General features: G+C 49.6%; 1 protein-coding gene across 12 annotated transcripts in view; it reads left to right on the plus strand.

Annotated features, from left to right (window-relative positions):
• Positions 1-21,227, plus strand: part of nid2a (nidogen 2a (osteonidogen)) — a 45,490-nt gene that overhangs the window by 14,061 nt on the left and 10,202 nt on the right. For 2 of the 12 annotated variants that reach the window (XM_076049338.1, XM_076049337.1), the window contains exons 10-39: positions 141-250; positions 817-950; positions 1,534-1,645; positions 2,394-2,594; positions 2,705-2,935; positions 7,526-7,663; positions 9,652-9,780; positions 11,963-12,088; positions 12,443-12,567; positions 12,652-12,757; positions 13,012-13,145; positions 13,241-13,346; positions 13,577-13,710; positions 15,508-15,613; positions 16,096-16,220; positions 16,330-16,435; positions 17,076-17,209; positions 17,344-17,449; positions 17,563-17,696; positions 17,771-17,876; positions 17,988-18,121; positions 18,202-18,307; positions 18,627-18,760; positions 18,862-18,967; positions 19,186-19,319; positions 19,401-19,506; positions 20,109-20,242; positions 20,332-20,437; positions 20,682-20,815; positions 20,911-21,016. In XM_076049338.1, the coding sequence (XP_075905453.1) occupies positions 141-250; positions 817-950; positions 1,534-1,645; positions 2,394-2,594; positions 2,705-2,935; positions 7,526-7,663; positions 9,652-9,780; positions 11,963-12,088; positions 12,443-12,567; positions 12,652-12,757; positions 13,012-13,145; positions 13,241-13,346; positions 13,577-13,710; positions 15,508-15,613; positions 16,096-16,220; positions 16,330-16,435; positions 17,076-17,209; positions 17,344-17,449; positions 17,563-17,696; positions 17,771-17,876; positions 17,988-18,121; positions 18,202-18,307; positions 18,627-18,760; positions 18,862-18,967; positions 19,186-19,319; positions 19,401-19,506; positions 20,109-20,242; positions 20,332-20,437; positions 20,682-20,815; positions 20,911-21,016 (3,803 nt within the window). The remainder of the gene's footprint in view (positions 1-140; positions 251-816; positions 951-1,533; positions 1,646-2,393; positions 2,595-2,704; positions 2,936-7,525; positions 7,664-9,651; positions 9,781-11,962; positions 12,089-12,442; positions 12,568-12,651; positions 12,758-13,011; positions 13,146-13,240; positions 13,347-13,576; positions 13,711-15,507; positions 15,614-16,095; positions 16,221-16,329; positions 16,436-17,075; positions 17,210-17,343; positions 17,450-17,562; positions 17,697-17,770; positions 17,877-17,987; positions 18,122-18,201; positions 18,308-18,626; positions 18,761-18,861; positions 18,968-19,185; positions 19,320-19,400; positions 19,507-20,108; positions 20,243-20,331; positions 20,438-20,681; positions 20,816-20,910; positions 21,017-21,227) is intronic. The other 10 variants (XM_076049339.1, XM_076049340.1, XM_076049341.1 and 7 more) reach the window with 10 other exon arrangements.

Below are 21,227 nucleotides of genomic sequence, written 5' to 3' on the forward strand. Positions count from 1 at the left end.
AGTGTGTTATTCCGCTCCAAATGAGTTCCTCATCTCCTGCCATTTTCTCATTAGAGCACAAACTAAATGTTAAACATTCAAAAGGTCTGCAGCCTTCATCTCCTCTCTCCCTCTCTCCCCTGCTCCCTCCTCATTCCCAGGTTCCAGCAGCAGTGCTCCCAGAATGCACTCTGCTCCGACTACGCCACAGGCTTCTGCTGCCACTGCCAGCCCGGTTTCTACGGCAACGGACGCCACTGTCTGCCAGACGGTAGTGTACTTGTTCTCCACATTGGTCTTGGCCTCCAAACCACTCTTGAAGGGTCTTGTCTCGGACTCAGAGGCGTTGTTACTGGGCCTGGTCTCGGTCCTGGACTGGGCCAACTGTGGGTTTTTGATCAAGAGACGGGGTCAAGACTCAGCCAACACTGCAATGACACGAAATAAAAACAGAAAATAATCCAGTTGCTGCCTTGTTACTCTGAGTTTGTGACACCCAGAGTGACACCCTGACCCTTTATCCTAGTTAATTTATTCTTTAATTGTGCAAAGCAAAAGTTGTTTTTTTTTTTGTTTTTTTTAAAAAGCAGAAAAGAAAATTATTATTGAGCGAAACCTAACTGAAAAGAAATGATGCTGCTCCATTTGGAAGCAATGTACTGGTCATATGTTCTGTTTTGTTGGTATTTTTCTTTGATATATGAAATCTTGGTCTGGTCAGTGACAATGTCCTGGTCTGGGTTGGTGCCATCTTGACTGCACCACCACAAGTCGATTCTCTTCTGAGTGCCTTTTTTTGAGTGACAACCCCCCTCCCCTCCACGCTGCCCCCTGCAGGCGCCCCGCAGCGCGTCAGCGGCAAGGTGAGCGGCACGGTGATGGTGGGCACGACCCCGGTGGAGCTGGGCAACATTGACCTGCACGCCTACATCGTGGTGGGAGACGGCAGGGCGTACACGGCCATCAGCGAGGTACCAACTCTTGCACTGCTGCCTTCTGTGAATCGTTTCAAGGTCCAGTGGATAAAGTCTGGTTTGACTCATGATTTTAATATTGATGAAGGCTTTTTCATCACAAAAGACGACAAGCTAAATGAAAAAAGGCCTGAACTTGGCCCGTGTTGGAAGATAAATCTATGTCATGAGGTTGTTTCCTGGACACTGAGGGAGACTTGTTGGAAATGCAGTGTCTGTGCTCGGTCCCAGTTGACTGTCAGCGAGACTAATAAACATCTTTAAGCCATCTCAAAGATGTTTATTAGTCTCACTGACAGTCTCAAGACTAATAAACATCTTTGAGATGAACACTTGAGTGCTGCTGGCCGTGGAATCAATTGGGCCTTGCACCTCTTTAATGTTTGCTGATGCATGATGCTAGTTAGCTGTCATCTTGCCCAGCCATTTGTCACCTGACAGTGGCTTAAACACGAAACGCGCTATCCGGTGGGCTTCATTAAATAACAGGCCTCCTTCCAAATTTGACACACTGGACCTTTAAGTATTGCTTTGACATTTTTCTGACCCTCCCCCCACCTCCTCCTACCCGATGGTTCAGGTGCCTGAGCCGGTGGGCTGGGCTCTGATGCCGGTGGCGCCCATTGGAGAGCTCTTCGGATGGCTGTTTGCACTGGAGCTGCCCAACAGCCAAGCAGGCTTCAAAATAACAGGTACAACCTTGACTGGAGCGCACAGTCTGCACATCTGTGTGTGTCTGTGTGTGTGTGTGTGTGTGTGTTCCCTCTCCAGTCAGCTGCACCGTCTCCGGGGATGCGATGCGATATTAGCAGCCAGTACGCTGCTCGCTAATAGGAAGCAGCTGTGCACTCCGGCCCTCTGACGCAACACACTCTTGCACTTGCACGACGCATGGGGCGCTCAGCATTGACGCGCTCACTGCTATGAGATTAAATACACACCCTCATCTTTTTTTTCTTTTTTTTTTTTTATTGAGTTTTCTTAATGTAGTTGCAACATCCAAACTGACACAAGCAGACACTCATAAAAGAAAAACAAGAAAGGGAAATTAAAATGACAAATGACAAACATGTGGGAGTCTCTTTCAAAATAATCCAACCCAGAGTCCTTTTTTAACTGAGTCAAGTCCTGTATTTTGTCACTCTTCGGTCATATATACTGTCCATCACTCGTCGAACTGCGCTTCATGCAGTGTCAGACGTTGCGTTTTCTTTTCCATTGTGTTGACTTCCTCATACTTTTACCAAGTATCTGTCCTTCACTCTTATATTTTATTCACCTAACTTACACAAATGCTTTGCTGTACAGTCTATCAACAATGCATGCGTAGTAACCATGGAAGTTCAGAGCTTCATTGCAATTTCAAAAATAATAATTCCTCGACCGCCCTTGTATGAAGTGAAAAAAGAAAACATACTCTTTGCTGCTTGGTGTGTCCAGGTGCCCAGTTCAGCCGGCATGCCGAGGTGGTCTTCTACCCGGGAAACCAGCGGCTGTCCATCGTCCAGACGGGCCGCGGCCTGGACGACCACAACCACCTGACGGTGGACACGGCTCTGAGCGGCAGCGTGCCCTTCCTGCCCCCCGGGGCCGAGGTGGCCATGGACCCCTTCAAGGAGACCTACCAGTACTACCCGTCCGGTGAGCACTAGGTCGTCTGGTCACCAGGCACAGCTATTCTAGTTGACCTAGGTCAATGTCCACGTTTTGACACAAGAGTCGGCCCCGTTCTTTCTTCTTGCGCCCCGCAGTGGCCACCTCCACCTCGGTGAGGGAGTTCACGGTGAGGTCGGCCGAGCACGGCTCCGAGTCCTTCTCCTTCCAGCTCAAGCAGAACATCACCTACCGCGACTGCCGCCACGACAGCCGCAGCGCCGGCCCCGAGACGCTGCAGGTGAACGTGGAGCGGGCCTTCGTCATGTACGTCAAGGAGGAGCGCATCCTCCGCTACGCCATCACCAACAAGATCAGCCCGCTGGGAGGTGAGGCCACACGGAACACACAGCGACCGGTACATCGAGGTACAGTGTGTAATGCTGGTGGAGATTTTGAAGAAGAAACGGCAACATCAGGGGCTTGCGTTTCAGACTGCAGCGCTCACTCTGTCAACCTCCCTCTCCTGAGTCTGCCAGTGAACTACAGTGGCCTGGATACCTGGTCCACCTTGTTCTTCGTTGGTTTATTTGAAGATGCGAGCGTTCACCCTGAATGTGAAACACGCTTTCACGCTTATCACCTTATTGATCTATGGAGATTCTCATGTATAAAGAAGAACCGTTCCAAGGTTTTGTTGTACTGCAAGTATACACTTTTACTAATGTATTTATGGACAGTGTATTAAGCTTTTACCGATATGAAAATCATAAATCTGCGCACATTTTCAACACTGGACCTTTAATATAGTTATATTGAATAGATACTAAAAACATAAAAGTAGAAACTGGCTAAACCAGCCTGGGACAGCAGGAGCTGCCATGAAATACACACAGCCCGCATGTTTGCAAGTGGACGGTCCGTCCCTCTGCTCTCCAGCAGGAGAAGGGCTTCTTTTGAACAGTGATCTGTGCAGTGTGCAGTGGATCCCTCAGATCACTGTTCTTTCAACCCGGAGCCAATGTTAGGAGGCCACCAAGTCTCTGAGCGACGGCCCAGACCGTTAACATCAACAGTTTTATGTGGGTAAACAGCGGTGGAGGCGGTGGGAATGTCGTGTCCTCCGCCCCTCGGAAGAACCACAACCGAATCGCAAATGGACCCCCTCAACCCTGCGCAGAGGGTCGTAAAGGGGGCGGGGACTGAAACTCACATTCTTCGGTCTGAGATAATGGAAGTGTAATTAACAGCTGGGGGCCGTTTGCACCGCCACCGCCGCTGTCGAGGACCGCCGCTGTCGCGGACAGAGCGCCGGGGCCGAGTCCACCGGGGGGGCCGAGTCCACGGGGGGGCCGAGTCCACGGGGGGGGGGCCAAGCCCGCTGGGAGGCCGAGCCCGCTGCTTGGTTTCTGGAGTTGGAGCGTGAATAAAAGTAAAGAGACGAGGGGGGCAAGTCTGTCTACAATGGCTCTGACGTCGGAATTCAACAAGCCCAAAAAGAAATACCACCGAAGCAGCCTGAACGCCCACCAGCTAATCCTGTTTGGGTTCCAAATTTAGATTTAGTCAAAGGGTCCCATTTTGAGATTTGTATTTTTTCTCTTTATTTTGGAAGTGCAGTGGAGCCACCTCACGTGTTTTGCTTAGCTATCCAAAACCTCTGCAGAGCTGCAGTAGAACTGGATAGTGTGTGAAATAACCCGTCAATATTCTCAAGACCAATCTAAATGTCTTGAACATGCAGCGTGCATGTTTTTAAAAGTTTGAATGTAAGACAGCGAGGTCTCAAACAGACTTTATTGACCATTAGTGACAATGAAATGTATACATATTTTTTTTAGCTTTTTGAAGAAAAAAAAATTTTTGCTTTTCAGCTGTCAGGGGGTCTCATGGGTAAAAACAGGGGGGTCCTGACCCCTTTGAACCACCTGTATTTCACACACCGGTTAGCCCTCTGTTTGCAACACGCGGCAACAGCTCTCAGTTTGAGCTCCCCTGTCCAAAGTCGAAGCCTCGTTGCGTGTTGTGAGTGGCGGACACAAACCCCTGGCTGACGTCACAGAGGGCCGATGACAGGAACTGCCAGTACTGGGACACGCTGTCAGTAATGTGGCAGCACAGGACAAACTTTTCTCACCTCTGGTTCACTTCTGGACTGTCTCCGGTCGAAGGTCGTGGGCAAATTGTCTTTAATGAAATAGGAGAATTTTTGATTTTCACACGAGCATTTTAAGAGTGAGAGAGTTTGAAGAGGCAGCAGCAGCTGCAGCAGCAGCAGCAGCAGCAGCAGCAGCGCAGCCTTATTAGATCCTCTCACTGCTTCCCAGCTCATAAACAGAGACGAAAATGGAATTGTGCGCAGGCGAACGACGATGGCGCGTTCCACCTTCTCGATTTCTATCAACACACACACACACACACACACAGGCTTGTCGCGTCCCTGTTCCCCCTTTTATTGGCTGATGGAAACCAGACAGTGACCTTATGATGCTGGAAGAGAGACGAAGGGGAGTGGGAAAGGTTAGATACCTTTCTTACCCCGCCGCCGCTGCCGCCGCCACCACCGCCGCTGCCGTCACGATATTTGAACCCAGACCAAGTTCCTGTCACTGAAACGTCAACAGCTTGATTAAAAAGGTCACGATGACACGTCTCTCACGCGCACGTTGCGCGCGGCAAGCGCTCGGAGCACAGCTGGAAGAGCTTTCAGGGATCAGGGGTTTTGTAAACACGGGGTTAAGTGGCACGTACGTGTGTGTGTGTGTGTGTGTGTGTGTGTGTGTGTGTGTGTGTGTGTCTTGTCAAGGGTCTTACACTTTCTGGGAAATAATATCCCGGCCAATGACAGATTTTCCTGCGGGAGGGGTTCGGTGTGTGTGTGTGTGTGTGTGTATGTGGGGGGGTCGAGGAGGGGGTTTCGGGCAGAATAGCTGCCCACTGACATCATGAGAATCAGGAGAGATCGTAGCAGAGCCTTGGTGGGGGTCAAACACTAAACGTGGGTTCCAAGAAGCAAAAGTCGATTGCAATACGCCATTAAAGAAAAGTAGCAAAAGACGAAGGAGATAAAGGAAACCAACACCTGAGCGTTAAAATGCAACCTCTCATGTCACTGAGGAGCAAAACGCAAAAGCATTCTGGTGTTTTGCCCGAGCCACCGACTTGTGGAACTCGAAATTCCAAACTGACGCCATCAAACGACGCTCGCTCCACGTTCTCAGCGGGAGAGGATGGAATAATGTTCTCCGCTTCCTGAAATTAAGAAGAATGAGAAGAAGAAGAAGAAGAAGAAGAAGAAGAAGAAGAAGAAGAAGAAGTGATGGTCTCAAGAGTGGAATCAGTGGGTTGGCACCCCTTGTGACATCACAAAGGGCTGCTACCCCAGACGCTTTCTCACAGCAGGCGCTTTGGCCCGTTATTTGTGCCGCAAAGCCTAAAGTCGAGGTTGTCAAAGTCAACCATGCTTTGCTTTGCAAACCGACCCTCACGTAGGTGCCTTCATGTATGTGTGTCTTGTTTGTTTGGCACTTTGTGTAGTTTCCCCTCTTCCCCACCACCTCCCCCATCCCCCACCCTGGGGTATCAAACAATCAAACCAAATCAATATGTAAATTTGTCTTCATCTGTCCAGCCAATACTGGCCACCTTGCCACGATTATTTGTCTTTAAAAAAAAAAAAAATGTGTGTGTTTGTGTGTATGTATGTGTGTGTGTGTGTGTGTGTGAGAGAGAGAGAGAGAGAGAGAGAGAGCATGTGTTGCTGTTTATGCTGAAAATTGGCTTTCATGATGAAGCGGTGGTGGTGGAAGCCGCTCATTTGAACCCATTGAATGGTTGGTTGGCCTCAATGCACAGCTCACCAACATTAACATGATTGCCATGACGAGGCTGTAGCTTCTGCCCCAAACTCAGGACTCAGGTTTTTCAAAGTCTTCACACAAAAACCACCGGGCAGACCAGCAGGATTGCAACGATCGCTCACTTTAGCGTCGCTCAGTCAAGTCCAGCACTCGTTCAAGTCCTTGAGCAGATTCTCCAAAGATCGCCTCGTTTTGATGTGGGATGCCGGTCCGAATGAATCCCCAACACATGAGGCTTCACCCCTGGATTAAATAAGACGCATAAATATGTCAATAAATAAATTGATAAATGAAAAGAAAACCAAAAAGCAGCACAATGTAGGAGCCTCAACTTCCTCCAGTTGTTGTTCAGTCGGCAGGAAGAAACACCGAACACACATCCGCTCTCTCTCTCTCTCTCTCTCTCTCTCTCTCTCTCTCTCTCTCTCTCTCTCTCTCTCTCTCTCTGCATATGTGTGTCTAACCTGGTCCATATGTCGCCAGCAGAGCGGAGTCTCTTCCTCAGAGCAAACATCCTCCTGGAAATTGCCTCATTTCTCCCTTTCTTTTTTCTTTCACGTGCGTCTGGTTAGCCGGCAATAATGACCGCCGCTCCGCTCCCTCCGTCTCTCTCCCCCCCGGGTTCGAGTCAGCCGAGGACACTGGGTTAGCGCCGCCCTGCTGGAGGTCGCGGTGGAGCCCGCAGTCTCACCGTGCGGCTCCCAGAACCGCGGTAGTTGACACAGTGCAGTGTGGGAGTGATGCAGTGTAGTGGTGTCGGAGACTCTCTGTAGTTTCACTCTGACTCTCCTCTCCCACTGCTGCACATTCCTGCTCAGCTCCACTCTGAAGGACACACCTCACTCCTCCTCATCCAGTCTCACCATCATTCTTGTCGTTTTGGTGTTTGTTAACCTGCTGCCTCCTTTTCCTCCTCCTCCCCCTCATCCTTCTCCTCCTCCTTCTCCATCTCCTCCTCCTCCTCTGCCTCCTTTCCTCCCCCCTCCTGCTTCTCCTTCTCCTTCTGGTCCTACTTTTCCTCCTTCTCCTCCCCCTGCTCCTCCTCCTCCACTTGCTCTTGCTCTTGCTCCTCCTCCTCCTCCATCTCCTCCTCCTACTCTGCCTTCTCCTCATCCACAGTGGAGCCTCAGCTGGTCAACCCCTGCTACTCTGGCAGTCATGACTGTGACACCACGGCCCAGTGTGTCCCACTGGAGGGCCAGGCCTTCCGCTGCCAGTGCGCCACCGGCTACCGAGGGGACGGCCGCAACTGCTATGGTGCGCATGCCTCCACACACACACACACACACACACACACACACACACACAAAGACAAACAGAGTTTTGTCTTAATTTACGAATCATTCAAAATCCAAGTTACAATCAATATATGTTTTGTGAAATGGGAACTCCTCAGAAACTACCCGACACTGTGAGCAGGGGCCCACACATTACCTGACAGCCGTACGTCACACAACAGTCCCTTATTTTGACCTAATTTACCACTGGCCTAAACCCTCAGACCTCTTGGGATTCCCTCAACAGGTCCTGTTTTCTTTCTTTTTTTTATTCAGATCTCCATTAGCTTCCATAGCTGTGGTTGCAACTCTTCCTGGGGGTCCTCATAAAATAAAAACAAACACACACACACACACACACATCGATCAACGTTCATTATGTCTTTGTTATTGTATTGTATATGTTGGACGTCGTTATAACAATAACGACATCCAACAAACATACAAATATGCATACATACATACATAGATGTAGAGATTCACACTATTCCAGTCGATCAGATGCTGCTACGAGAGAGAAATACACACCTTCATTCCTCATGTGTGAGTCCATGAGTTGAAAGCAACTCACGGCGTCGCGTCTGCGTTTCATCACGTCTTCAACGACCCCACCCCACCCCACCGCCACCTCCCCCCCTGCCCCCCACCCCCTCACCCCGTGCTGATGGGTCAGGGACGGAGGAGGGGAAGGAAAACCTTCCTCCTCCTCCTCCACCTCCTCCCTCTGCTAATTCTCCAGTTAATAGCGGGCGTGCAGTGCTGGAGGCTGCGGCGCGGCCCTGTCATTAGCCCAGCAGCTGCTCTCTCTCTCCCGCTGATATCAGCCTCGGTTCCCATGATTCCCGGCCCTCGCCTGTCTCCGCTCCGTGTAAATAGCGCCAAAAAACGGTGATTCCAATCCACAGAGGGGACGCAAACGTGAAAATAGGCGGAAAATGCGGCGAGGCGCAAGTAGCGGCAGGGTTGCGCCAGACTCATTTGAATGTATTTAAATGAGTCATTACGCGCAAAATGACACCCCCTTCTATGCAAATACGCCTCATTCAAACAGCGGCAGATCCAGAAAGAGTTTGCGCTCGTGTCCGCGTGCAGTTTGACAGACGGAAACTGCTCTCAGGTTGCCAGACCGCAACATTCGCACCTGTTTCAGGTGCCGCATTTGCGGGCGTGTTTGCGCCTGCATGTCATTAGCGCAAAAACCTTTTGTGGATACCCGCATCTGCGGCGCAGATTGCAGCCGCGATCTCACCGCAAAACGCATCGCATTTTACCGCTGCGCGCCCTTCTTTGAGGACCTGCCCCTAATTGTAAAGATAGTGCCATACAGTTCAATAACTTGATAATCCAATATGACATTTAAATGATAACAAAGACTCAATCACATGAGTACAATTTTTAGAACAGAAAATTGTCTTTAACCAGGTTTTAGTTCTGGTGGTGAACATCTTAAACTTTAAGATGGATTTTACTTCTTATGGCACTATTATAATCACTACTCTTAAAAAAAAAACTTCTTGACTAGTGGGCCACAATGGGTTTTTAAATGTGACAGAGGAGGGTAGCAGCAGCAGATGGATGGAGTGTTTTGGTGAGCCACCTCATAGGAGGAAAAACCTATCATGGGATGTGTAGAAAACATGTTGCTTTCATGTCCATTGAAAATAAACCAAAGCAAAGTTGCAACCAAATCAGTGTCTTTGAAGGCCCACAGTATTTAGCTTTCCTAGCGTAATAGCTGTAGCTAGGAAATACAGCTATTTTATGACTTACTGACTATTTATATAATTTCTTCAAATTGGGCAGGCCGAATTAAAAAGCTTAACAGGCTGCATATGGCCCCCGGGCTGTAGTTTGCCCACACCTGTCTTACCGGACCTAAGCTGACATACTCATGCGGACGAAGAAGGGGGCGCTGTTGGGTTGAAAAAGGCCTCCTCTTATAACTTCCTGTTTTCCGCCCCCCTGCAGACGTGGATGAGTGCGCCGAGGGCCTGGCCCCCTGCGGAGCTCATGCCCAGTGCGTCAACCTGCCAGGGAGCCACCGCTGCCAGTGCCAGAGTGGCTACGAGCTCGGCTTCGACGGACGCACCTGCGTCGGTGAGTCGCCTTGTCGTTTTTTGGAAAAACAAACTATGGGCTCCCGCAACTTTTGCTGGCGAGGAGAAATCCTGATTGTTTATATCACGCAGTGATGTGCATTTCATGTGTAGACCTTTATTGACATTGTACTTGGTCTTGCCTAAATCAATACACCTCATAATACCATCAATGCTGTCAAAATTTAAAAAAGAAATAGCCATTTAAAGTGTTCGTCAATGAAGTTTTAATGAGTCCAACAAAAAGTACTGCAAAATGACTTTAAACAAGTTTGTCCATTTCACGTCTTGCCCTTTCATATAACACACCAATGAGACAAAAACGAAACAAACTATCAATAGAAAATAAAAATAAGCACATTAATCACTTTTGGTTTTTTGAGGGTATGCAACAGCAAAACGATTGAACAGTAACGCACCACGTTATTTACGTTATAAATTGCAGATGATTTGGGAGTTTAGCTTCTCCTCCTCTGGGGTTAGTTGAGTCTGTCCGGCTCTCACGAGTGCTGATCCAATCACAGTTCAGCGTAGGGCCAGCTAGGTGGCTTTGGCATCACAGAGTCGAGATCTGATTGGCTATCGCAACTGACTGTGGTCCGTTCACTGACAGCACACAGGAGCCTGCAGTGTTGATTGTGAAGGCCTTTGAAGGCAGATTTCACAGAACCTGACAACACAAGTGAGCTGGAATATGATTGGATGAAAACTCTACCGTAATATACAACGATGGAAGCAGCACAACCGAGTGCATGGTTTGACAGGAAGAAAACAGACTATTGAGAATAAGTTTATTGACGTATTTACTTTAAAAAATAGTAACTTTTCTGAGTTTGTTTGAGCCAGCAGAGAGGAACTCTCTCCAACTCTCCAACTGTCACAATATAGCTTTCCAATCAGATTTGGAACTCACCGTCGAGCGAGTTGTGGTGTTTTGTTTTTTGCGGCTTTACTAAAGATTGGCTCAAACCAAGTTGGAGCTTATAAAGACCTTATTATGCTTAGAATGTTTCTTCTGATTATTCTTCTCCTTACGTGTCTTTCCACCTCATTTTGAACCCCTGAACCTACTCAGAAATCAGCTAAATTTGGCAAGCAGGTCAGGACTACTGGAAGATTTCACAAAATGCAAAAATTAAAACTCTAGGTGCTCCATAGTGCCACCTACGGGCAAACAAAACACTGTTTCAGACGAGAATGGCCCTAGTGGTCACTAGGAAGGTTGTAGAGACATGGGACAAGGACCCACATGTTCCTCTCTTCCTACATTTCATACGCTCTGATTGATGGTCCACCGCAAACAGGAAGTGAGCTATTTCCATTTGTTTTTAAAAACTGGCTCTTTTTTGGAAAAAAGGCAGAAGTCAAGAACCGTAAATGTTGGAGGTTTGTTTTATAATTGCAGCGATACTACTAACCAAGTACAGTTTAGCCATGACTGGCCCAGTGCCCGCTTCTCCTCCTTTGCGTCCTCGGTTTGGCGAGAGAGATGTTTTCAAACCCGGCTTTCCAGCACTCCGGCCCGAGACGGTCCCTCCGGGCTCGGCCCAGCGCAGCTGCGAAATGCGTAGGAGGATGGGCGACAAAATGCAAGGACGGGGATGACTAATGTGAGAAGTGGAGGTGGGGCCGAGGCGGGCGATCGGAGGAGCGAGGGAGGGAAAGAGAGAGAGGGGAGAGAGCGAGAGAGGCAGAGAGAGCGCAGGCCGGGAGACAAATGGAGCAATGACACCGTGTGTGTGTTTCCTTTTGCTGCGGAATGTGTGGAGGAGAGAGCACTCTCGTCCGTCTGTGTGTGTGTGTGTGTGTGTGTGCGCGTGCGTATGTGTGTGTGTGTGTGTGATTGTCCTGTGTTCACCCATCTCTACGAACTTTCGATGAACTTCTCCTCAACAACCTCTCATCCCCACAAATCTTGTCAGACTTTTTTTTTTTACATAAGAGCCCGTAATGAACCAGATCACCAGCTAAATTCCCTCTCGGCTGATTCATCCACATCCACAGCACCCCGCTCAAAAAGCCAAATACAGCCGCTGCGTTTGCACACCCACCCCACCTCCTCCACCCCCCCACCCCCCCACCCCCCACCCACTCCCTCTCCCCATCCCTCTCTCTCTCTCCAATTCGCCGAGTCGTCTGCGACGCTCCCGCTCGAGTTGAGCTGTGCCTGTGTTGTGCCCCAGATGTGGATGAGTGCAGTTCCTCACCATGTCACGTCAATGCACGCTGCCTCAATGGTCTGGGCTCCTTCCAGTGCCAGTGCCAGTACGGCTTCGCTGGCGACGGTTTCTCCTGCTCCCAGCAGGCAGGTCAGTAGGAAGACCCCCCCAACTCCGGCCCCCCAAGAGGCCTAAAGTGATGCATGATGACTCAGAAAGCTGCAGCATGAATTTCCTTCAGAAGGCCGACTTTGCTTTAATTGACCTGCGCTTCCTTTTGCAACCATGCACCTGCTTTTTTTTTTTTGCATATTGATTCAGCTTTTTTTTTGCTTACTATAACTCTCCCTTTAAGCGCTGACCTTCAAACACTTGAGCCTGGTTTACGTATGCTGAAAACAGAGCATCGCTGTGCGAGTAACCGTGCGGATTACAAAATAAGCTGATTGCTACTGCAATTAGCAACGAGCTAACTGTCGATTTGTTCTCCCGGTTCGCCAACAGGACAGACGAGTCGGCCGAAGAGCCAGTGTGAGCAGCACAGAGACAGCGTGCAGAGCGGAGCAAACCAAGGCGTCGGCGCCTTCGTCCCCCAGTGTGACACAGATGGACGTTATCGCCCCCTACAGGTAGCCGGATGTAGGACTGTCTGATTGCCCGATGTGAAACTCTTAAATTTCTTTCTTTTTTAAATGTTTGCCTGATCCCTGCAGTGCCACAGCTCCACTGGCCACTGCTGGTGTGTGGACAGCAGAGGACAGGAGAGGCCGGGGACCAGGGCGCCACCTGGTAGTGCGCCGAGGGACTGCGACAGACCAGGTAACACAGGCGCTAGCCTCTTTCAAATTTTATCAAAAAGAGATTTCTGGATTTCTCCTTTTTCTTGAAACTGTATCTTTATCTGGAACTCACAGGCAAATAGTATGGTACAGCAGCATTAAAAGGAAATAAAAAGAATGATGTCCTTCCATTTTCTTTTTGTTTGAGTCCTGCTTTTGTGCGTAACACTCGCCATCAAGGCACATGGGCAAAAGGAGGATTTCTCCTTTTTTCATGTATTTTTTCTTATCCAGAGCAACCAGAGCGTCCTAAGAGCCAGTGTGAGCAGCACAGGGACAGCGTGCAGACCACCAGCCCAGAGGGATACCCCATCCTGGGAGCCTACGTACCTCAGTGTGACCCTAGTGGAGAGTACACGTCTCAGCAGGTACGTATTCACAGGAAGACGTACAGCACACACTTCTGTTTTTTGTTGTCTTTCCCCGATCTGATTTTTTTTTTTGGTGGGGGGGTTTATCGCAGTGCCATGGCTCTTCTGGCCACTGCTGGTGTGTGGACAGCAGAGGGCAGGAGAGAGCAGGAACCAGGACCCCACCTGGTGCACCGGCTGTGGACTGTGACAGACCAGGTGAGACTCTCAGTTCTGGTGTAGAACAGAACATCCTGAATCAGAATGAACACCAGGTTTTACTCAATATCGCAAAAGATCCGATTGGACTTTTGTTTTGTCCCAATGGGGCTGCGGAATGTTGATTGTGGGAAACAGATCACGGGCCCAACACGGAGCCCTGTGGTACCTCAGCTCAGCACAGCGTGTCATACAATCTCTTGTTTATTTACCCCTTTCTTCTTTTCCAGAGCAACCAGAGCATCCTAAGAGCCAGTGTGAGCAGCACAGGGACAGCGTGCAGACCACCAGTCCGGAGGGATACCCCATCCTGGGAGCCTACGTACCTCAGTGTTACCCTAGTGGAGAGTACGCACCACAGCAGGTTGGTCCCACACTGACAAAAACCAATTAAAAAACATATATATACCTTTTTCTTTTCATAGATCCATAGATAAGTTTCGTATTTTGTTGTTATTACGGGAACTTCAGGCTGAGAATTAGATTGGGGAGCATAACATCTGACTGGCATCGGCACGAGAAAAGGATCATAACTGGCTGTACGATCTCAGTTACCCCGTTTGCCCTTGCCATGAACATGTTGGTGAAGGCAGCTGAGACCGAGTGTAGAGGCCCCTTGTCTTAGTCTGGGATTCGACAACCCCCCATCCGAGCCTTTATGGACAGTCACCACCACATCAGTGCTGGGATGCAGGTGGATCCTACAGGGCCTGGAGAAGCTCATCTGCTGGCCCAGGATGAGCTTTAAACCAACAAAATCCGGGACCATGGTCCGGAAGAGAGGAAAATTGGTGGACAAGTTCCGATTCGTTGTTGATGGAACAACAATACCATCAGTCACTGAGAAACTAGTCAAAAGCTTGGGAAAGACTTTTGACTGCAGCCTCAGAGACACAGCGTCCATCCAAGCAACCACAAAGCTGGGAACTTGGTTGTCTGCAGTAGAAAAGTCTGGGCTACCCGGCAGGCTCAAGGCATGGTTTTACCAGCGTGGCATTCTGCCGCATGTCCTTTGGCCGTTGTTGGTGTACGAGGTGACTATGTCTACAGTAGAGACCCTGGAGAGAAAGATCAGCTCCTACCTCCCAAGATGGCTGGGTCTGCCACGCAGTCTTACGAGCACAGCACTGTACGGCAGGTACAACAAACTCCCGCTTCCCTTCAGCAGCCTTGAGGAGGAATTCAGGGTCTCTCGTACAAGAGAGGCACTGGTTTACCGAGATTCCAATGATGCCAGAGTGGCTTCAGCAGACATCGTGGCTCGGACAGGCTGGGAGTTCAAAGCTCAAGAAGGACTGGAGCTGGCAGGGTCCTGACTGGGCAAGAAGCCACGTTCACAGCCAACACCATTGATCAGTCTTCCCTCATCAGCATCAGACTGGGAACTGCGAGTTGGCTTGGGCAGGCAGCTCAAGTTCCCTGAACACGTAACATCAACTTACTTGAGACCAGGCGTGGTGCTGACATCTACCTCTTCAAAGCAAGTCCTCTTATTGGAACTAGAAGTCCCTTGGGAGCACCACATGGAAGAGGCCAATAAGCGCAAGCGATTCAAGTACCAGGAGCTCATTGAAGAATGCCAGAGAAGCTGGAAAGCCCACTGTGAGCCAGTAGAGTTGGGATGTTGGGGCTTCACTGTCCTGCACACCCCCTGTGCCGTGCCAGACAGCCTTCTGGGAATCTCAGGAGCTGCAAAGAGAAGAGCCATTAAGTCCGCCACAGAGGCTGCAGAAAGAGCCTCTCGGTGGAATTTGGATCAAAAGGTCAGAGAAGTGGGCCGACGCTGCTCAGACACAAGCCGGGGATTGATCACCCTGGCTGAGTCACCTGATGGAGGGTGTCTGATGTTGAGAGACCCAAAACACCGAAGGATCTCAGGAAACATCATTGATGATGTGTCCCAGCGCATCACTTAGATGTATTTACAGACATTGCCGGTAGGACAGTCGGTTTCAGCTTTGGAACAAGGGTTTTATATTTTTAACAGTTTTGTGTAAGGCGACCTAGCAAATACAATGTGTTGTTGTTGTTGTTGTTATTATTATTATTATTATTATTATTATTATTATTATTATTATTATTACTATCATAACTATTTTATTTATTTATTTATTTATTTTGAGTGTCTAATGATGTTTTTGTGACGTTTTCATGGCTGCAGTGCCACGGCTCAACTGGACACTGCTGGTGTGTGGACGCCAACGGGCAGGAACGGGCGGGGACCAGGACGGCGCCCGGCACCCCACCCCTCGACTGCAGCGTGTCAGGTGGGTGAAACGCTCTCACACTCCCTCCTCCTCTCATTGCACACGGTCGGCCATTGTCTCGATTTAGTCCGGTCACTGGATTTAAAAACAGCAATAAGAAGCTCCACACACTTTTAGCCGTACAACCCCCATGAAAAGGCTTCTCGCGCACCATCGCCAGAGTCCTTCTCACGCCGTGTACAGACTCAGCTGTTCTCACTACTCTGACCAAGACAGCAATAACTCAAAGTAAACTTGTCATAATAATCCCCAGGGCACGCCCCTTTAACAACAAGTCAGGCTGTGCACAATTACAGGCTGTCCAACAATTTTCGCCAACTGACTGTTGCACGTCAACTTGCTTCCTCTGACTGTCGCGCAACACACCACACACTGAAATGTGTGATACCGTCATATTTCTTCTGGGAGAAAAAATAAGTGTGCTCTTTTTCACAGGCACGTTTGTAAGTAGTATTTGACTTTTTCTTCTCCTGTGGAACCAGAGCGTCCCAAAACCGAGTGTGAGCACCACAGAGACAGCGTGCAGACCACCAGCCCGGAGGGACACCCCACCCTGGGAGCCTATGTACCTCAGTGCGACCCTAGTGGAGAGTACACGCCACTACAAGTCAGTGTCATTGACATAAAGGACAGAAGAGGATAAAAGAATGCAAGAATTCACCATCCAAATAAAAGTCAGAGCCTTAGCTAAATGCACTTCACATATTTTTCTGCAGTGCCACGGCTCCTCTGGGCACTGCTGGTGCGTGGACAGCAGAGGGCAGGAACGAGCGGGCACCAGGACAGCGCCCGGCGCACCACCCACAGACTGTGACAAACCAGGTGAGTGAGAAAGTCAGAAACACGGATGGTTGAGGAGCGTTATGGCGTTGGCAGGTGTTTATTGTCAGGGCCCTGTGAGGCTCTCTCACTGAGCTCGTCGAGCCCCCCTCCCCCACACCTCCACCCCCCCCCCCGAGCTCTCTAATCCTTCAAGTCACTGACAAGACAAACAGACAGCAGGTCCACACTGGTGTGTGCTCGACCTTGTGAGTGGCACGCGGTGGAGGTCACCGACTCAAATTGCCTAGAAAAACAGGCACCAATGCCGCAGGGCTGTGTGTAAAGTGAACACCCCCGCAAACAAAAGAAAAAAGATGGAGTGAGTTTGAGTGGCTTTAACTCAGAACACAATGCACAATGTTGGCTGAGCGGATCCCGTGACCTTCGACGCCCTGTCGCTAAGTAAGAATCTTCTCTCGAAATGCACACTTGAAACGGGATCAAGACCGAATGCCTTGGTTCAACTCATATGTAGCAGAATAAAATCGACGTTTGATAAAAACAGTCCTGATTTTAAGCGTTTTGTTTTTTTGTTGGCTCATAGAATTTATACTCTTTGACTAACCTTGCTTTGATTATACCAATACCACTGTTGGGGATCAACATCAAAAATGTCAGTTTTTCATATTTCCCCGACCAGTGGAGCCTGAGCGTCCTAAGAGCCAATGTGAGCAGCACAGGGACAGCGTGCAGACCACCAGTCCAGAGGGATACCCCAACATAGGAGCCTACGTACCTCAGTGTGACCCTAGTGGACAGTACACGTCTCGGCAGGTGAGCATTTTTATCAGCCAGTTTGTTGACCGTTCATCGGCCAAAAATTTAACTCGGTGACAGACAACGTTAAATTCAGTTCTTTATTCTCATGGGTTTTGTTTTTTGAATTGCCTTTAATATTTCTATCACAGTGCCACGGCTCCACCGGACACTGCTGGTGTGTGGACAACAGGGGGCAGGAGAGAGCAGGAACTAGGACCGCACCTGGTACACCTGCTGTTGACTGTGACAGGCCAGGTGAGGTTAAAGCATCTCCTTTATTTCATTTTTTGGCTTAGCTACCATTCAAACTATTTTTTTCCAAACTGAAAAAAAACAACATTTTTCTGGTTTGCGTGTTTGTCCACCAGTCGAACCGGAGCGTCCCAAGACCCAGTGTGAGCACCACAGAGACAGCGTCCAGACCACCGGTCCGGAGGGATACCCCATCCTGGGAGCCTACGTACCTCAGTGCCACGCTAACGGACAGTACCAATCTCAACAGGTAAGGCCTGGTCTGGACTGAAGGATGGGCGAGGCCTCCACTGTGTTGTCGCTGATCACTGAAGTGCGTTTTAGTGCCACGGATCTTCTGGATACTGCTGGTGTGTGGACGCTGACGGCCAAGAGAGAGCAGGGACCAGGACGGCGCCTGGAGCACCAGCTGTAGATTGCAACCGACCAGGTGAGAAGGCGACTCCTCTGGATTTGTAGAGACAGAATGGAGTCGGAGTCCTCAGATGGACCTCAGCACAGGCCGCGTGTCATACAATGTGTTGTCTTTTTTCTGATCCAGAGCAACCAGAGCATCCTAAGAGCCAGTGTGAGCAGCACAGGGACAGCGTGCAGACCACCAGCCCAGAGGGATACCCCATCCTGGGAGCCTATGTACCTCAGTGTGACCCTAGTGGAGAGTACACGTCTCAGCAGGTAATTCATTTAGATGATCACTCATGAAGAAGTTTCTTATTGACTTTCCCCAATCTGACTTTTTTCCATTTTTATTGCAGTGCCATGGCTCTTCGGGACACTGTTGGTGTGTGGACAGCAGGGGTCAGGAGAGAGCAGGAACCAGAACTGCACCTGGTGCACCAGCTGTGGACTGTGACAGACCAGGTGAGGCAGTTCAATGTGTCCGTCTGTGGACGGCATGCAAAGTCCACATTTCTCATATGGCATAAATACCCTCCAGGAAATGTGCTGAATGTAGCTGAACACTTTGGAATGGTTTTCTTTTACTTGTCTACTCAATACATCAAATGATCCGACTATTGATTTGCGCAGCTTTGAAGCCTTGTTTCGTCCCAGTGGGGCTGAGAAATGTTTCATGGGGGGTGGGATCACAGGCCCAACACAGAGCCCTGTGGTACTTCAACTCAGATTGTGTGTCATACAATCTCTTGTTTACGTATTTTTCTTATTCTTTCTGATCCAGAACAACCAGAGCGTCCTCAGACCCAGTGTGAGCAGCACAGGGACAGCGTGCAGACCACCAGCCCAGAGGGATACCCCATCCTGGGAGCCTACGTACCTCAGTGTGACCCCAGTGGAGAGTACACATCTCAGCAGGTCATTATTGAGATCATTGGGATTTACTGTCATTATTCTGATGGGTTTTATTTTTTTTAGTGACTTTATTATTTTGTGAAAACGTGAAAAATCTTCTCCAGTGCCATGGCTCTTCTGGACACTGCTGGTGCGTGGACAGCAGGGGCCAGGAGAGAGCAGGAACCAGGACCCCACCTGGTGCACCAGCTGTGGACTGTGACAGACCAGGTGAGACAATTGGTTTTTGGCGATGCAGGGGTTACTATTCAGTATCGCAAAAGATATGACTGTTAAATTGCTCAACAAGGACCTTTCCTTTTTGTTTGATCCCAGTGGGGCTGAAGAATGTTGTGGGGGAGAAAACAAATCAAGGGCTCAACACACAGCCCTGTGGTACCCCAGCTCATTCATCCTCTTTGTCCTTCTTTCTTTTTCTTCTGATCCAGAACAACCGGAGCGTCCTAAGACCCAGTGTGAGCAGCACAGGGACAGCGTGCAGACCACCAGCCCAGAGGGATACCCCATCCTGGGAGCCTACGTACCTCAGTGTGACCCTAGTGGAGAGTACACGTCTCAGCAGGTATGATTAAGATCATTGGTATTTACCATGCGTATTCTGATGTTGTTTTTTTATATACTGACTTAATTATTTCTATCCCAGTGCCATGGCTCTTCTGGACACTGCTGGTGCGTGGACAACAGGGGTCAGATGAGAGCAGGAACCAGGACCGCACCTGGTGCACCAGCTGTCAACTGCGACAGACCAGGTGAGACTCTCAGTCCTGGCGTAGAACAGAACATCCTGGATAAGAGTGAACACCCGGTTTTGAAGGGCTCAGTATAACACAGAAAGGATTGCAAATCAGAGTAGGTATGGATGAAAGCGCAGGGGTTTTCTAACAGCTGTCAGAGTCATATATTAAAATATAAATGTGTACATGTTGGAGAACATGAGTCCTTGGCGAGCTCATTTTGTAATTTATGCAAGATGTGAGTGGGATGTAGACAAGCTTGATAGCGTCGATTGCGCCCACGCAAACCAGAAACGTCTAACGCAAGCCAGATGTTCGTCAGGGGGCACCCAAACGAGTCCCTGCGTGGGAGCTGGCTCTAACGTGTTGCAGAACTCTGGACGCAATACAGAGAAGATTCTCGCAAGCAGGTGCGGCACATCACGAGGCATCAGTCAGAACGAAGCATTTTCGGAGCCTGGCTGAGGAACAACTTATAGTCAGTTTTGGTCATAACCCGCATGTTTGAGGAGAGGAAACAAGAAGAAGAATGTCATCGGCGTAGAGTTGTTGGAGGACCTTGCAGACAGGGGGAGATCACCCGATCACCGAATAACTCATCTCTCCTTTCCCTCCAGTTGAGCCTGAGCGTCCTCAGACCCAGTGTGAGCAGCACAGGGACAGCGTGCAGACCACCAGCCCGGAGGGATACCCCATCCTGGGAGCCTACGTACCTCAATGTGACCCCAGTGGAGAGTACTCGTCTCAGCAGGTAAATATTCACAGGAAGACGCATACCGCACCCTTTTTTTCAAATTTTTTTGCCCAATCTGATTTTTTTTGGATTGGTTTTAATCGCAGTGCCACAGCTCGTCTGGACACTGCTGGTGTGTGGACAGCAGGGGGCAGGAGAGAGCAGGGACCAGAACGCCACCTGGTGCACCGGCTGTAGACTGCGACAGACCAGGTAAAGCTCCAACTTTATTGTTTTGTCTTTTTTTCAGGGGGCGTGGGAGGGGGAGTCAGGGTTTCTATTCAGTATAGCAAATGATCTGACTATTAATTTGCACAACCAGGACCGCTTGGGGTTTTGTTTCACCCCAAGGGGCCTGAGGAATGTTGCGGGGGAGAAAGATAATGAGGAAAGAAAAGAGCCTTGTGGTACCTCAGCTCATTCATCCTCTATGTCCTTGTTTCTTTTTCTTATCCAGTGGAACCGGAGCGTCCTCAGACCCAGTGTGAGCAGCACAGGGACAGTGTGCAGACCACCAGCCCAGAGGGATACCCCATCCTGGGAGCCTACGTACCTCAGTGTGACCCCAGTGGAGAGTACACGTCTCAGCAGGTAAGTCTTCACATCATTGGTATTTACCATGCTTATGCTGATGTTGTTGTTTTTTTATATTGACTTTATTAATTATTATCTTATTTGTATCGTAGTGCCATGGCTCTTCTGGACACTGCTGGTGCGTGGACAGCAGGGGGCAGGAGAGAGCAGGGACCAGGAGGCCACCTGGTGCGCCAGCTGTGGACTGCGACCGACCAGGTGAGACTGTTGTTTCCTCCCTCCTCCTCCCCCACACACAGAAAACAGCTAGAAACAGCTGTCCGTATCCGTCTGCACCTCGGAGGCTCACCTGGCACTGCACCTTGATACCTCAGGCCAGCGTCTCACCTGGCGCGCAGCCTCTTCAGAAAGCCACAAATTGCGCTTCGGTATCAAAACGTAAGCGTGCTAATTGTTAGCCTCAGATGCC

The sequence above is a fragment of the Nelusetta ayraudi genome, unplaced genomic scaffold (assembly GCF_046127955.1).
Source record: "Nelusetta ayraudi isolate G7.1 ecotype Tasmania unplaced genomic scaffold, CSIRO-AGI_Nayr_v1 ptg000114l, whole genome shotgun sequence".
In the NCBI taxonomy this organism is placed as follows: Eukaryota; Metazoa; Chordata; class Actinopteri; order Tetraodontiformes; family Monacanthidae; genus Nelusetta; species Nelusetta ayraudi.